Below are 15,021 nucleotides of genomic sequence, written 5' to 3'. Positions count from 1 at the left end.
AGTCATTCTACCATAAAGACACAAGCACTCGTATGTTTATTGCAGCACTATTCACAATAGCAAAGACTTGGAACCAACCCGGATGCCCATCAATGATAGACTGGATAAAGAAAATGTGGCACATATACACCATGGAATACCATGCAGCCATAAAAAAGGATGAGTTCATGTCCTTTACAGGGACCTGGATGAAGCTGGAAACCATCATTCTCAGCAAACTAACACAAACAGAAAACCAAACACCATATGTTCTCACTCATAAGTGGGAGTTGAACAATGAGGATGCATGGACACAGGGAGGGGAACATCACACACCGGGGCCTGTCGGGCTAGGGGAGGGATAACATTAGGAGAAATAGCTAATGTAGATGATGGGTTGATGGGTGCAGCAAACCACCATAGCACATGTAAAAAACCTCCACTTTCTGCACATGTATCCCAGAATTCAAAGTATAATTTTAAAAAATACAGTGCTGGAAGAAGATGCCTGGTACCTATTAAGGAACTCACTCATGATTTCTTGCTGTGTCCTAGAGTGGTGGCCACTCCTTCAAACTGAGTTTGCCAGAATGGAATTCTGGTGTAGGGAGAAATTTCTTTGCTAGGTAGTTTCCTTTGTTTTTCAGTAGTTGTGCAAAGACCAACTACTGCCAGTAGTCTGCAAAGGACAACAAAGAGATATATGGCATAATTTCTGTAATGAAGTAATATTTTTGTTTAATGTACCTCTATTAACAGCTTTATTGTGGTATAATTGATATACAATAGATTTCACATATTTAAAGTATACAATTTGATAAGTCTTGGCCATGTGTATCCATCTACCTGTGAAACCATCAGTAGAGTTCACAATGAATATGTCCCTCACCCTCACATGTTTCCTAGTGCCCCTTTGTAATCTCTCTGTCTTATCTCTCTCTCCACCCCCACCCCCACATTCCCAGGCTTTCTGGCATTATAGATTATTTGCATTTTCTAGAATTTTATATAAATGGCAACATATAGTATATACTCTTTTGTCTAGCTATTTTTACTCAGCACAGTTACTTTGAGATCTGTCTATGTCGTGCATATCAATTCGTTCTTTTTTATTGCCAAGTAGTAGTCCATTTATGGGTATATAGTTTAACTATTCTGAATTCAAAAAATCTGAAATCTGGAATGCTCCCAAAACCTGAAACTTTTTGAGCACCAACATCATGCTCAAAGGAAAGGCTCATTGGAGCATTTTGGATTTTGGATTTCCAGATCGGGGTGCTCAACTGGTAAGTATAATGCAAATATTCCAAAATCTGAAAAAATATCCCAAATCCAAAACACTTCTGGTTCTACACATTTTGATAAGGGATGTTCAACCTGTATCACGTTTAATAGCCATTCAGCCAATGATGAACATTTGGATTGTTTTCAGTTTGGGACTAATAAAAGCTTCTATGAACATTCATGTACAAATATTTGTATGGACATGTATGTCCTTTTCTCTTAGGTAAATACCTAGGAATGGAATGGCTGGATTGTGTGGTAGGGCAGGAAACTGCCAAACTGTTTTCCAAATCGGTTGTACCATCTTACATTCCTACCAGCAATGTTTAAGACTTTGAACTCCTTTACATCCCCACCAACATTTGATGTGGTTAGTCTTTTACATTTTAGCCATTCAAATAGGTATATAGCATTGTCTCAATGTGGTTTTAATTTCCAATTCTCTACCATTGAGTGTCTTTTCATTTGTGCATTTGCCACAGTGTATCTTCTCTGGTGAAGTATCTTTAAATCTTTGCACATTTTGGAGACAAGCGTTGTTTGTTTTCCTCATTGTTGAATTATGAAAATTGTTAGTATATTCTGGATAAAAGTCCTTTGTGCTTTGCAAATAATTTCTCCCAGTGTCTCTTAAAGTTTTTAATTTTGATGTCCAGTTTATTAATATTTTCTTTTATGGATCAGGCTTTTGGTATGGTATCTAAGAAATCTGCCTAACATAAGATCACAAAGACTTTCTCATATGCTTTTTTTCTAGAAATTTTATAGTTTTGTGTTTTACATTTAGGCCTATGATCTACTTCAACTTTTGTGTATGTTGAGAGGTAAGGATCCAAGTGCTAGATAGATGCATAATGACAATAGTTCCTGCACCATTTCTTGAAAAGACTACCCTGCCTCCACTGAATTGCCTTTGTGATGCTTGCTTTTTTCAAGCATAAATTTTCCATATTTATATGGGTCTTTTTTTTTTTTTTTTTTTTTTTTTTGAGATGGAGTCTCGCTCTGTCACCCAGGCTGGAGTGCAGTGGCGCGATCTTGGCTCACTGCAAGCTCTGCCTCCCAGGTTTATGCCATTCTCCTGCCTCAGCCTCCCAAGTAGCTGGAACTACAGGCGCCTGCCACCTTGCCCAGCTAATGTTTTGTATTTTTAGTAGAGATGGGGTTTCACCATGTTAGCCAGGATGGTCTTGATCTCCTGAACTCGTGATCCACCAGCCTTGGCCTCCCAAAGTTACAGGCATGAGCCACTGCGCCCGGCCCTATATGGGTCTATTTCTGTACTCTCTGTTCTGTTTCAGTAATCTGTGTGACTGTTGCATCGCAAGTATCACATTATTTTGACTATTATAGCTTTATAACAACAGGAATTTTTTTATCTTCACAAATAAAACATTAACAACTACCTATGCAATCTTCCAATACTGAGATATTCAATAGGGAGCTGAGAGAGAGAGAGAAGGGAGAATTTGGGAAAGAGAATAGGGTGGAAGGTGGGTCTTTGAATTGTTTTGCTTTTAGGAATAGTTAAAATATTAAGTAGCCTATTACCGTGTGAATAGAGCAAGTTTTCAGCTAAATTTTCTAACAGAATCTACATTTGATTCTTCTCTCTCTGTAGAGAGGCTTACATTCATTTGGAGGGGAACTAATCCCGTGACTTCTAGGTTATCTCTTAGTTTCTTCTCTGGAATGACATTATTGGCAGACACTAGAGGACTTAAGGGAGAACGGCATTTGTCTAGAATATAAAAGCCAGTTTGTAATTTCCATATTAGTAGTGGTGGATGGAGAATTTTCACAGGCAAATCAAACGATCGCATAATCCCCAAACCCCTTTTCAGCTGTAGTTATTTACTTCTTTGTCCATTTATTCTAACTTTGCAGGCTACCTGAGAAGTTGTATAGATTCTTCCAGAGTGAACATGTCACTTAAATATGGATTAGAACATGGCTTCTGCTGTGATTACCTTAGGGAGATGGGACCTATTGGTACATTACAAAGTGTCTGGAACAGTTAACAAGAACCTTATTTGAGGTGGCTGCTTTCCATTTTACTAAAGCAAAAGGCCTTTAGAAAGCCAACAACTTTACTCAGATTAAAGATGGGATTAATTTCTCCTTATGCAGCTAAATACATAAGCAGTGCATGTAAATATTTAATAAATATAAAAGAGCTCTTATAAACACAAGTCAATAAACAACTTCAATGAAGTACAGGAAAACAATATGCATTTTGCTTGGTATAGTGTTTTCTTTACTCAGGTTAACAAACAATGATCTCATCATTAGCAACAAGATAGTGGAGGGACCATCAAAGCAAACTACAGCAGAGTCCAGATTGATTCGTGCCAAACAAATGTTTGTAGCTAACAGCTGTATTATCACTCATTCTAATTTACGCAGCTGGGGTTCTTTTATTTCCTAAGTGAGATAAATGTCACGTTGCATGATACAAGCACCATCTCTACTGCTTGAGTCATGAATCAGGTCAGCTCTCTCCTAGTTAGCTTCACCCCTCATCTTAGGTTGGGGGAAGTGGCTTGCTACAGTTTTAGCTATAAACAGCTAATAGGCCTTTTTCTAAGGTTGTGTGAGTCCATTCGTGAATCATTCAGTATTTTATTTAAAAATACCAGTTTGAATGTCATGAAAATATTGAAAAAACCAGTTTCATGTGGAAAAACCTTTGGTTTTGTAGGTTTTAAACTATTAGCATAAAACTTCTCTTTTTAAAAAATTCTTAAAACTTGAAGACTGAAGAATAAGTATGGTATAGTCTCTGCCTGCTGGATGAGATTCCATGATTTATTCTCTAACTATGCTAAGTCAAAGATTCTGCAGTTAGCTTTCTCCCCAAAACTCAGGCTGAGTTTGAGCAGGTCCTAAGGTGTTGATCCCTTTAGCTCACCCAGTTAATGGGACATAGAGTACTTTTGGCTTGACTACTCCATGCTTTTTCCTATCAAAGCAGACCAAGACAATCAAAACCTTGATTTTTAAAGCTTACCTGAAATAGAGAGTCTTATGTAACAAAAGGATGGCTAAGTGTACAAGGCAGTTGAACATGTTAGTGGTAGATGATGCATTTAACTGTGAAAATGCTACTCACAGCAAAGGGGAACCAATTCCCAGGAGATGGTCTGGAGAAGAGGAGGGAGAAGAGCCTGAGGCTTGGTGTGCACATTCTGAGACCAGTCCTGGCTCTGCCACTCAGTGGGTGCCTGTTTGCAAGTCATTTCTTGACCTCTGTGAGTCTTGTCTTTTTTTCCAATTATAAAATAGAATAATAATTCCTGCCTCCCAGTTTTGTCATGAAGATTAAATAAAATAATGTTTGTGAAAACAAGTAGACAGAATAGGTGCTCAATCAACAATAACATTAGCTGGACACGATGGCTCACGCCCATAATTCTAGCACTTTGGGAGATCAAGACCAGAAGATCGTGTGAGCCCAGGAGTTCAAAACCAGCCTGGGCAAGATGGAAAGCCCCAGTCTTTGCAAAAAAATAAAAAATAAATTAGCCAGGCTTGGTAGTGTGCACCTGTAGCCCCAGTTATTCAAGGGGCTGAATGGCAGGATTGCTTGAGCCAAGGAGTTGAAGGATGCAATGAGCCGTGATCACACCACTGCTCTCAAGCAATTTTCGTATTCTGGCTTATTGACTTAACAAATTATTGAAAGTTTGTCTGGGCCCTGGTGGCTCAGGCCTGTCATCCCAGTGCTTTCAAGGCCTAGGCAGGAGGACCCCTTGAGGCCAAGAGTTTGAGACCACCTGGTCAACATAGTGAGACCCTGTCTGTACCAATTTTTTTTTTTAATTAGCCAGGCATGATGGCAAGTGCCTGTAGTCCCAGCTACTCAGGCTGAGTTGGGAGGATTGCTTGAACTCAGAATTTCAAGGATGCAGTGAGCCATAATCATACTACTACAGTTCAACCTTGGCAAGAGAGTGAGACCCTGTCTTTAAAGAAAATCTGTGTACATCTGCATATTTTTTTAAAAGTCAGTCATTGTAGTCGGGGAGACAGCTATTAAACAAGCACAATGTGAGAGTTACGTACATAGCACTGTGAGATCAGAGAAGGAACACCAAACCCTGTAGGGAGGGTAGGGAAGGAAAGCTACCTTCTCAGAGGAGGTGAAAGAGTTATCTCCGTAAAAATGAGTTTATCAAGTAAGCAAGGGGTGAAAAGGCACTGCAGGTAGATGGAGCCGCTTATGCAAAGACACACAGGCATGTTCCAGAAAGGGCAAGTGGTTTTGTGTGCCTACAGTTGTGGGTGAGTGGTGGTGGGAATGGTGGGAAAGAAGGCTGGAAACATAGTGGTTATACTGGCCTTCATAATCTGAATTTCACAGATAAAGGTTTAAACTGCTGTTACCACTTAAAGGAACTGCTTAGATGCCTTGGTCCTGTTTGTTTCTGGTGGAAATCTGGACAGATTAATTTGGCCTGTTATTTCTGGGTACTTCAGAAAGACAAACACCCAATCCCCGTATTTTTGGCATTTCTATTCCCAACACAGTTGGAACCGGGAAGCATAACAATGAAAATTAAGAAAGGAGAAGAGGGAAGAAGCAGAGAGTAAATCTGTTTGGGATTTATGAAAGGATATTACAAGACGCAGGCATCTTTGACTAGTTTACTGGGATCTCTAGTAGAGATTTTTCTATTTTTAAAAAGGTGTTATATCGCTGAGAAAAATCTACCTTGATATGTGTAATAAAATAGCTTTGAGTAGGAACTCACCTGAGTAATTAATAAAAAAAAATTTTACCCAACTTTAGAAACTGTGTTCAGGGAGCAACTGCCCTGAATAAAGAGGGCATGAAAAGCCTTTTGTGTTCCTTTTTGTCCTGTATAACAAATTATTTTTCTTGCAAAGCCCCAAATTGCTTTCCCCTACATTGCCGCATTGCTGTGAACATGATTCCAGTACACTGTGGCTCTTCCAGGGATACTCCTGGTATCAATCTTGAGGCCTATTCAAACGAGGATGGGAGTCAGAGTTGAACTGTGCCAGCATTCCTGCTGAGAATTAGCCCAGTTTCATTATGTGTGGAGGAGCCCCCAGTTCACTGCCCTTGCATGTTTAGGGTACACAGAGCTGAGAGGCTCTGCAGGGAGTGCAAAGTTAAGGAACTGCATGATAGGAATACTATCACTTACTCTTTCATAAGGAGCTCTGGGCAGGGAAACTAAAAAATGATGAGGTTTTTCTATCATTCAGTGCAGCTGTGGTGTTCTACTTGTAACAAGCTACTTCTGCTTCATAAGGCAAGAAAAACACAAGAATTGTGAACAGACTCTCAGAATGAGCAGGGTCCCCAGGAGTCCTGTCTGTCTTTTTTAACTCCTTCAATTAACTGGAGTACTAAGGGAGAGATTTGTTGCTTGGCCTGTGCCTTCATTCTACAGATGCAGAAGCTGAGACCCAGGAGGAGAAGTGGCTTTCCCAAATTGAAGATTCATTAGAAGCCAGAGCTTGTAGTACCAGGTCTTCTGACTCCTGTGGGCCAAACTGTCGTCCATCAGCCTAAATATGGTTATAATTAGCCAGGTTGTCAGCAATGGGGCAGGAGGTATCACACGAGTACGTTGTAAAATCTTTTCTGCTTGGAAGAAAAGGTGATGGCGAACTAAAAATTTGATCTCTGTGCCTTTACCCTATTTAATCTATATTACATCATATACAGGATTTAATTTCTCAAACTGTATGTTTACCTGTTTTATCTTACAAATTGCCAATTTCATCAGAATAGGACTTGGTATCATCAAGTACAGCTCTATTAACTTGACTTTTAACCACTTGGAAAACGTGTGCACCCTTGCAGCCTCCTTTATCTTGCCGTGCACTCCCACCTTCTGGTCATGTCAGGAGGGGCAGTATCCCTGAGGAACCACACTTAAACTTTTCCATTTTAGAAAGATTGGTCAATCCTAGGCCTTTGTTTTATGCGTAATTCGTTCATTCTTATACTTTCTAATCCCACAGGCTTTGACTTTGGAAACCTTTGGGTTATAACGAAGTACTGAGGAACTATAATTTAATCTGTTCAGATCTAATATTAAATGAGACCCAGATTTTTTTTTCTAGTGGACTGCAAAGCCACATTTATTGAACATCTACTAGGTTTACATGGGAGTCCTTTTAGCTGTGAATTCCTTATTGGTAAGGCACTATGCCCAACAGTGTACCTGGCACATAGTAGGAGAACTATGAATATGTGTTGAATGAAGGACATCGGTGAAAACCAGGGTTGTTTAGGAGTGTCCTGTCCTGAGGCCACTCCAGATGGAAGTGGTTCTCCCATAGCCTAACACATCCCGTTCTTTCTTGAACTATAACTCGACTTTCTTCCAAAGATGAAGGGGAAAGGTATCATTCATCTGAGATTTGCCTTGTGGTGTTTACCACAAATTTGGTTTCTAAGGAAAGGCTGGTAAAGCATTGATGCAAGGAAAATTATTCTTAGGTATTCTTCTCTGATGATCATAGACTGAAACTTTTACTTTTGTATAGTTACCATAGCCATGAAAATAATCACTGGCCAACATTTCTAGTGGCAAAAAAATATCAACCTCTAGAATGGTCTGATGAATATCAGGGAGTAGGGCTAACAGAAATGTAATGCCAGCTGGGCCAGCAGTGTCTGCCAACCCCAAATATTTACTCAGCATCTTACTATGTGTAAAACTCATGATTTTTCCTGGCTTTTGCTTGTTTCTTGAATATAATCCTGAAGGCAGAATCTAAGTTTTGTAACTGATGATTTATGAACATTATTTTTGTCTAGAAAAGGTGATATTCCTACCTACTTTGAAATCAGCTTGGAGTGCAGGGATAAGATTTTGATGGTATGTGGCACACATTAGTGCTCAGTAAATGTAGAAAAGAGAACAGAAAAATGACAGAATGCTGGGAGGAAGGAAGGGAGAAGGAGAGGGAGTAATCCCAGGCCTGGGCTCTGGCATCAGCCTGCAGATAGTCCAACAGGTTCTGTCATGAACCAGCTGGGGAGCCTGGTGACATTCACTAACTTCTAACTCATTTAGCTCATCTCTAAAATGAGATAAAACCTAGTGTGTAGGGTTTTTGAGAGGCTTAAATGACATAATGCTTGTAAGTATCTAACATAGACTACTCAATAAATACTGGTTTAATTTAATGAATAATATGTTTGTGAATTCCAGTAATTGTCTTGTTGAGAAAGCAGTTACCTGTTTATCTTCCTTGACTTTAAAATGAGTCCACATCAGTTAATTTGGATTCCCCCAGAGTGGAGCGAGCAAGCACACTGACATTCTCAGAAGAGCAGACAGTCACAGATGACAGCATCCTCAGGGAACACCCCTCCCTGAGTGCTGGCAGTAAGTCAGAGGATTGCTGTTTCCCCAGTTGCCCTTCAGTGTGAGTTCCCCCTTACCAGTCATAATTTTCAGCATTCCCAGAACAGAGGGCCAGATTCTCCTTCCCTTTGTGTTTGCCTGTTTTCTTCTCAGAGGACCATGTCTGTGTGAGAACAGGGCCTTTACTGAGTCCAGGTCTTCCTGAGGCCTTTGCCTGGAAGTGGAAGAGACACAAAATGGCAAGGGCGGGGGAAGGGCAGTCTGGCAGGTTGGCCACAGCTCACCCATCAAACTTCAGGGCCAGGTGTTAGCATTTTCCAGCACCTTAGTAAGTCATGTTTTCAGCAAATCAAGAAACTCTAGTTCTGCATCTTTGAGAGACATCACTTTTTCCCCCTAAGGTTAGCTTTTCTCAGGATGGGGATACATTTTCAAAATCTTTTTTAGGAGGAGGCAGAGTTACAGTTAATGAGTGATATTGGAGACTGAGGGGAAGTTGGAGTTTCCCCGGTGTTTTTCTGAAGGAGTTAACAGCACAGGCAGTTTGGGAGATCTACGGGAGACCTGCTTTGGAAGGTCCAGCTGTCTCCTTTACATCACCCCCATTTCTGTCCATTGAACGTGGAAGAAAAGGGAGGCCCCGGCTTCTCACACTTGCTCATGGTTAGCATGTCTGCACACTTACTGTGTGCCAGGCTGGGTTCTAAGTGCCATATATGGTACACCACTTAATCCTCAAAATATAATTCTGAAGTACATAGTATTTTTATCCCCCCCTACAGAGGAGGATCCAAGGCTCAGATAGTAAATAAATTTCCTAGGCTCAAACAGTTACGAAGTGACAGAACTGGTTAAAAAAAAAAAAAAAATCCAGGCAGTCTGGCTCCAGAGCCTTTTCTCCTAGCTGGGGTTCTCCGCTGCCTGCGAAGTCGTTAGTCCCACTGGAGGATCTCAACAAGGGACTGCAGGAGTTGAAAGTAAATGTAGCGTTTCTCTTCCCCAGGCTTTTAAAATATTTAATTTTCAGGAAAATTTCAGGAACAAATAACATTTTTTCATCTCAACAAGACCAAATTGCTCTATGGACTATATGGCGGCTCTGCTCTGCATTTTCCATAAAGTGATAAGTGCTCTCCAGTGGAGTCGCACCCTGTTGTAGGTTAGGTTCCCAGGGAGCATTCACGGAGTTGGAGTTTAGCTTGCAGGATTTTACTAGGGATCCCTGCTGAAGGGGAGTGGCCCTGGGGAAGTGGAACGGCAACACAGGCCTGACACAGCCTCTGCCAGTCACTTGGGTCATCATGGAGTATATACCGTCCCTCAGAGCCCAGTCCTGTGCCGGGCTGAAAGGGTAGGACCTTTATACAAACCCTGCCACCACCAGTGGGTGGATATGGGCCACTTGGAAGAGGGCTTTTCCTTGGGCAAGGGAGCTCTTTTCAGCTGAGGTGGACCCTGAAGGAGGTGACAGCTGCAGGCTGTCTCCCAACAGCATTCCCCATCACTGAGGCAGAGTTCTGCCTTGAGCAGGGGCTCTAAGTGGTGGATCTTTGCTTCCATTATGACACTTTCATTTTCATTGCCAATGTGAGTCTACTCATTGGCAAGTGCTTTCTCCTAACTCAGCCTCTTGTTTACTTGGATTCAAGATAAACGGCATTTACAAGATTGCACAAAAAGAGAGATTCTCAACTGTCTGGTATCCTTTTACTGTAGCTCTAGGCAGAGGCAAAGGTGTAATATTGATAGTCTCTTTGGAGCATGTAATAAAAATCATGCCTGGCATTTTAGGAGATACATGAACAATTTGTTTTATCCTCATGATATCTTTCAAGTGGCACCAGTTGGCTTTTTTCTGGAGCCGGAGTCCAAAGCTAAAGGCCACAATGCAGTGATTGAAATCTCCAGTTACATTTTTCTTGCCAGTTGTCTTTAGAGAAATCTTTCAGTGATTAAGATTCCAGATTTAACTCCCTTTTCCTTAGTCCTTCCATCATGAAACTAAAGCTGTCTTCCAGTTCACTCCAGCATGGACATTAAACTGTACCCCACTAACTTACATCTTGTACACCCAAGCTGATGACAAGAGCTGGGTTGGCTTGCCTTTTAGGGTTTGTTACTGTTGCATCCCATTGATGCCCTGAGCTGGCATTGGCCGGTGACTGTCTCACCTGCAGGATTTGCAAAACCTGTCTCCATTTCCCTTCTTTCAGGTTGGAAAGCTTATCCAAGAAGCAGCTGGAAGAAGTAATTTGAAGAGAGTAACTCTGGAACTTGGAGGCAAAAGTCCTAATATTATTTTTGCTGATGCTGATTGTAAGTCAACTACAGGTCCCATACATGAACCAGCACACACCCTTTGGTACTCTCTTCTGTATCTCCACTTTTGATAGGACACTAGCAAAAGATATTTGAAGCTAAGGGCAATCAAAAAGATCTCCTCTAAGGAGAAAATGGTTTAATAATGGGGAAAGAGCACTTTTCAGTTGACGACTGAACCAGTTGTTTTCTAGACACTAATGAGCCATTTTGAATCTGTGATGTTGTAGAATAGGGGGATGAGATGAAGGCTTGGTCAGTGGCATATGGTTCAACAGCAGTGGTCTCAGCTGCTGAGCACCTGAAGGATAGTCTGTCTGCCTAGATTCAATAAATCTGTAACTTTTCAACTGTGCCTGGTGGCTGGTAGACCATTTTAAATAAATCCGACTTCACCAGCCCTGCCAGCATTTTCCAAACCCACAGCCCCTTTCTGTTGCTCCCATGACTTTCAGTTAGGATGACAGCACACGTGGGTCAGTTCGGTATGAGTAGTCCTAAAGCTGGGATGATTCCACTTGCCAGTAGGACCTTACAGAGGCTTAGAGCAGTAACTGAGAAACCCCATGTCTCTAGGAAGGATGCCACCTAGGCCATTCTGCACAGGTGTGACCTTTCTGTTTGAAAAGCTCTCCAGGTAAGGAAATCCCACCATCTCATTCAGTGATTCTTTTTTTTTTCCCTCCACTTTTTGCCAGGCAGAGCTGCTTTCCCAGTCTCACCACCAGAGAGATCAGAAAACCAAAAGCAGATTGCTTGAATTTCAGCCCCAGCTTGGAATTTGCAGAGTTCAGCTTTAGCTTTATATTAGTTGTCAAGAAAATCAGAATCCTTATGCCTGTTCCTCTTGAGGAGTAGGAACTCCATCTCCCTAACATTGACTGATTCATTTATTCAGTCAGTCGGTCAGTTAGCAACTAATGCACCTCAGATTAAGCTGTTTTGAAGTGTAAGATATAAGGGATGAATATGGAAGAGTTATCATAGGATTTTACCCAAGTCCATGTCAATCTAGAGGAAATTTAGTGTCTTCGAAGAAGACCCGTTGGTGTTACGGTTTAATCCCCCAAATACCAAACATACAGCCCCAAGGCCCTGTAGATTAGGAGTTGTAAATTGGCCAAATACAAAATATAGACATGTTTACCTGTCTAAACGTTACACTATGTTCAAAACAAGAACTGCACATTAAAATATTGATTTCTGTGAAAATTGAGAAGATCTGGCAACCTGGGGCTCATGTTTATGCATGGCAATGATTAAATGTAGTGGCTTTCCTTCTTAGCCCCTCCATTACATTGCTTTACCACCTGGCAGACTCATACCTTTACCTTATCTCCCAAGCCCTGTGGTATATAGGGGTTTGAGACTCCTGTTATACACGAGGTTCAGTACCTCTGTTGGCAGAATAAGAAAGAGACCCAAAGAAGTGAAGTTGTTCAAGTTCACATAGCATGTCGGGGTGTAGTTAGAACTAGTTGCATTCCCAATCCAGGGCTATTCATGGTTATGTCACGCAGTGAGCACACTATACCTAGGGCTTTGGAGAGGGGAGGGAGGTGGCTTCATAGACAGGCCCCTCCCCAGGCAAAGCAGTGAGAACGTGGCTGTTTCCTCTTGTAGTGGACTATGCTGTGGAGCAGGCCCACCAGGGTGTGTTCTTCAATCAAGGTCAGTGCTGCACTGCAGGCTCTCGCATCTTCGTGGAGGAGTCCATCTATGAGGAGTTTGTGAGAAGAAGCGTGGAGCGGGCCAAGAGGCGCATAGTGGGGAGTCCCTTTGACCCCACCACTGAGCAGGGTCCCCAGGTAGAAAAATCATAACCATTCCCTTTGTTTACTTAATCCTTGACTGGCACAGAACTGTGTACACTCTAGTAGGACCCAGCAAAGCGACATCTTCCTTTTCGGCTGACTCCTTTATTCTCCACCATGTCTTCGTGGCTGGAAATGGAGCCAGAGAGGGATTGCTTATTTCTTATGCTTCTCTTTCCCTTTCTAAGTTTTATCTCTGAAAAACTATGGGATTACCATTACTTTAAGAATATTCTGGCTGGGCGCAGTGGCTCACGCCTGTAATCTCAGCTTTTAGGGAGGCCGAGGCGGGTGGATCATGAGGTCAGGAGATCGAGACCATCCTGGCTAATATGGTGAAACCCCGTCTCTACTAAAAATACAAAAAAAAAATTAGCCGGGCGAGGTGGGGGGTACCTGTAATCCCAGCTACTCGGGAGGCTGAGGTAGGAGAATGGCGTGAACCCGGGAGATGGAGCTTACAGACTGTGCCACTGCACTCCACCAGCCTGGGCGAAAGAGCAAGACTCCGTCTCAAGAAAAAAAAAAAAAAAAGAATATTCTGACCTTTGGGACTAAGCTGGAGTCTCTCAGTTCTAAAGAAAGCCATGAGAGTATGACAAGATGGGTCTTGACACTAGAACCCAGTCCCAGTCCTTCCAATCACTGAACTTTAGGACATCCCTACAGATGCCACAGTCAAGGAGGGTAGATATCTTTCTTTCCTAGAGCCATCTATCCTTTTACGAGCTGCCAAGGAGTCTCTCCAGCAGCCTGAACCAGTCTGGACAGATCACTTGTAGCTTGTGAATGTGTAGGAAGTGAAGGGCTGGCTCACTTCCCTTTTGCTGTATGGTTATTTCTTAATCTGAAGGCCTCGTGTACTTTAGTGGGGTGGGGAGGGCCACAAAGTCTCTCCTGAACAGCCTCCTCTGCAGGTTCACCGTAATCATCAAGGCATATTTCTAAAGGGAATTCTGGTTTTAATCTGTAGACAGGTTCTGAGAATTTTTAGAAGGAACCTGGACCAGCTCTTATATGGGTCACTAAAGCATGGGTTTAGGGATTATTCAAGAGAAGATTGATGTTCTGGCTGAGCCATTCAAACTTGGGTAAATGTAGGTTTTTGTGTTATTTACCATAATAAGCAAATGATAACTCCGTCAGTTTTTTGGGGGAAGACTGACCTTGTTTTTTTTGGACTAGGAAGCTCATCCTTCACTCTTTACTGTTAATATTTTCCTCTAAAGTTCCTCTAAAAGTGTAATAGGAATTCCTTTAAAAACAAACCACAATAAGATTGGGTATGTAGCACTATCTAAAAAGGCTGTGTGCTAATTTTTGCCTCTTTTTACTATCAATACAACTTGCTAAGTTACTTATTTAATTATAAAAGTCAATTTTCCCTCATATGAACATTGAATAGTAAATTAGCCAGTGTCTCCATCATTTTGAAACATTTTTCTAAATGTTCAGCTGGTACTTCTGATTAGGCAATATCATCAGAGCAGTACATTTATTGGAATCGTCGATATATTAGGATTAACCATACAAAATTGCCAGTTTTTTGTAGGTCAAAAATTGGTAAGTAACAGCAGTTTTATATGATCTGACTGGGTGTAGTTAAACTTTGAAAAAAACCCTAAAATGAAAGATTCTCAAGAACATACTTATTTCCATTTTCATAGAAGGTTGTATTTGGAGTCATTAAGTCTTGTCTGCCACAGATTGATAAGAAACAGTACAACAAGATCTTGGAACTCATCCAGAGTGGTGTGGCCGAGGGCGCCAAGCTGGAATGTGGAGGCAAAGGACTGGGCCGAAAGGGGTTTTTCATTGAGCCCACAGTGTTTTCCAACGTCACTGATGATATGCGGATTGCCAAGGAGGAGGTATCAAATATGCTGTTCTTACAAAAGCCACATCTTTCTTGGGATCATTTCTAGAGCATTTCTAGTGGATGATATTAGAGTTTTAGCTCTTTATATTTTACATATATTCATTTTGCAACAGTAATGAACATGGCTATGAAAATTCGTTTCAAGAAGAAAAATAAACCAAAAGACAAGCAAGCTAGGTGGAGGCCAGGTGACATGCTATGTGCTTATGATTATTATTAGCCAACAGAACAATCAGAATAGCCTACCATTGGCCTCAACAATACACTGGCAATAGTTCGGCTCTCCTAAATGTGGGTCACTAGGATGTTAACCAGGAGAGAGAATCCACTGAAGCATCTTTACATCTGTGCAAGAGAGGGACAAGGAGCAAATCAGCCCACAGTCCAGAGC

The 15,021-nt window shown here is 41.5% G+C and overlaps 1 protein-coding gene across 2 annotated transcripts in view; it reads left to right on the top strand.

Annotated features, from left to right (window-relative positions):
• Nucleotides 1-15,021, top strand: part of ALDH1A2 (aldehyde dehydrogenase 1 family member A2) — a 112,639-nt gene that overhangs the window by 89,445 nt on the left and 8,173 nt on the right. The window contains exons 8-10 of one of the 2 annotated variants that reach the window (XM_001172159.6): nt 10,832-10,934; nt 12,561-12,745; nt 14,458-14,622. In XM_001172159.6, coding sequence (XP_001172159.1) covers nt 10,832-10,934; nt 12,561-12,745; nt 14,458-14,622 — 453 coding nt within the window. Of the gene's footprint in view, nt 1-10,831; nt 10,935-12,560; nt 12,746-14,418; nt 14,623-15,021 lie in introns of both variants that reach the window. The other variant, XM_009429223.5, reaches the window with a different exon arrangement.

The sequence above is a fragment of the Pan troglodytes genome, chromosome 16, assembly GCF_028858775.2.
Source record: "Pan troglodytes isolate AG18354 chromosome 16, NHGRI_mPanTro3-v2.0_pri, whole genome shotgun sequence".
NCBI classification, from domain to species: domain Eukaryota; kingdom Metazoa; phylum Chordata; class Mammalia; order Primates; family Hominidae; genus Pan; species Pan troglodytes.
This window is presented reverse-complemented; position numbering and strand designations above follow the sequence as displayed.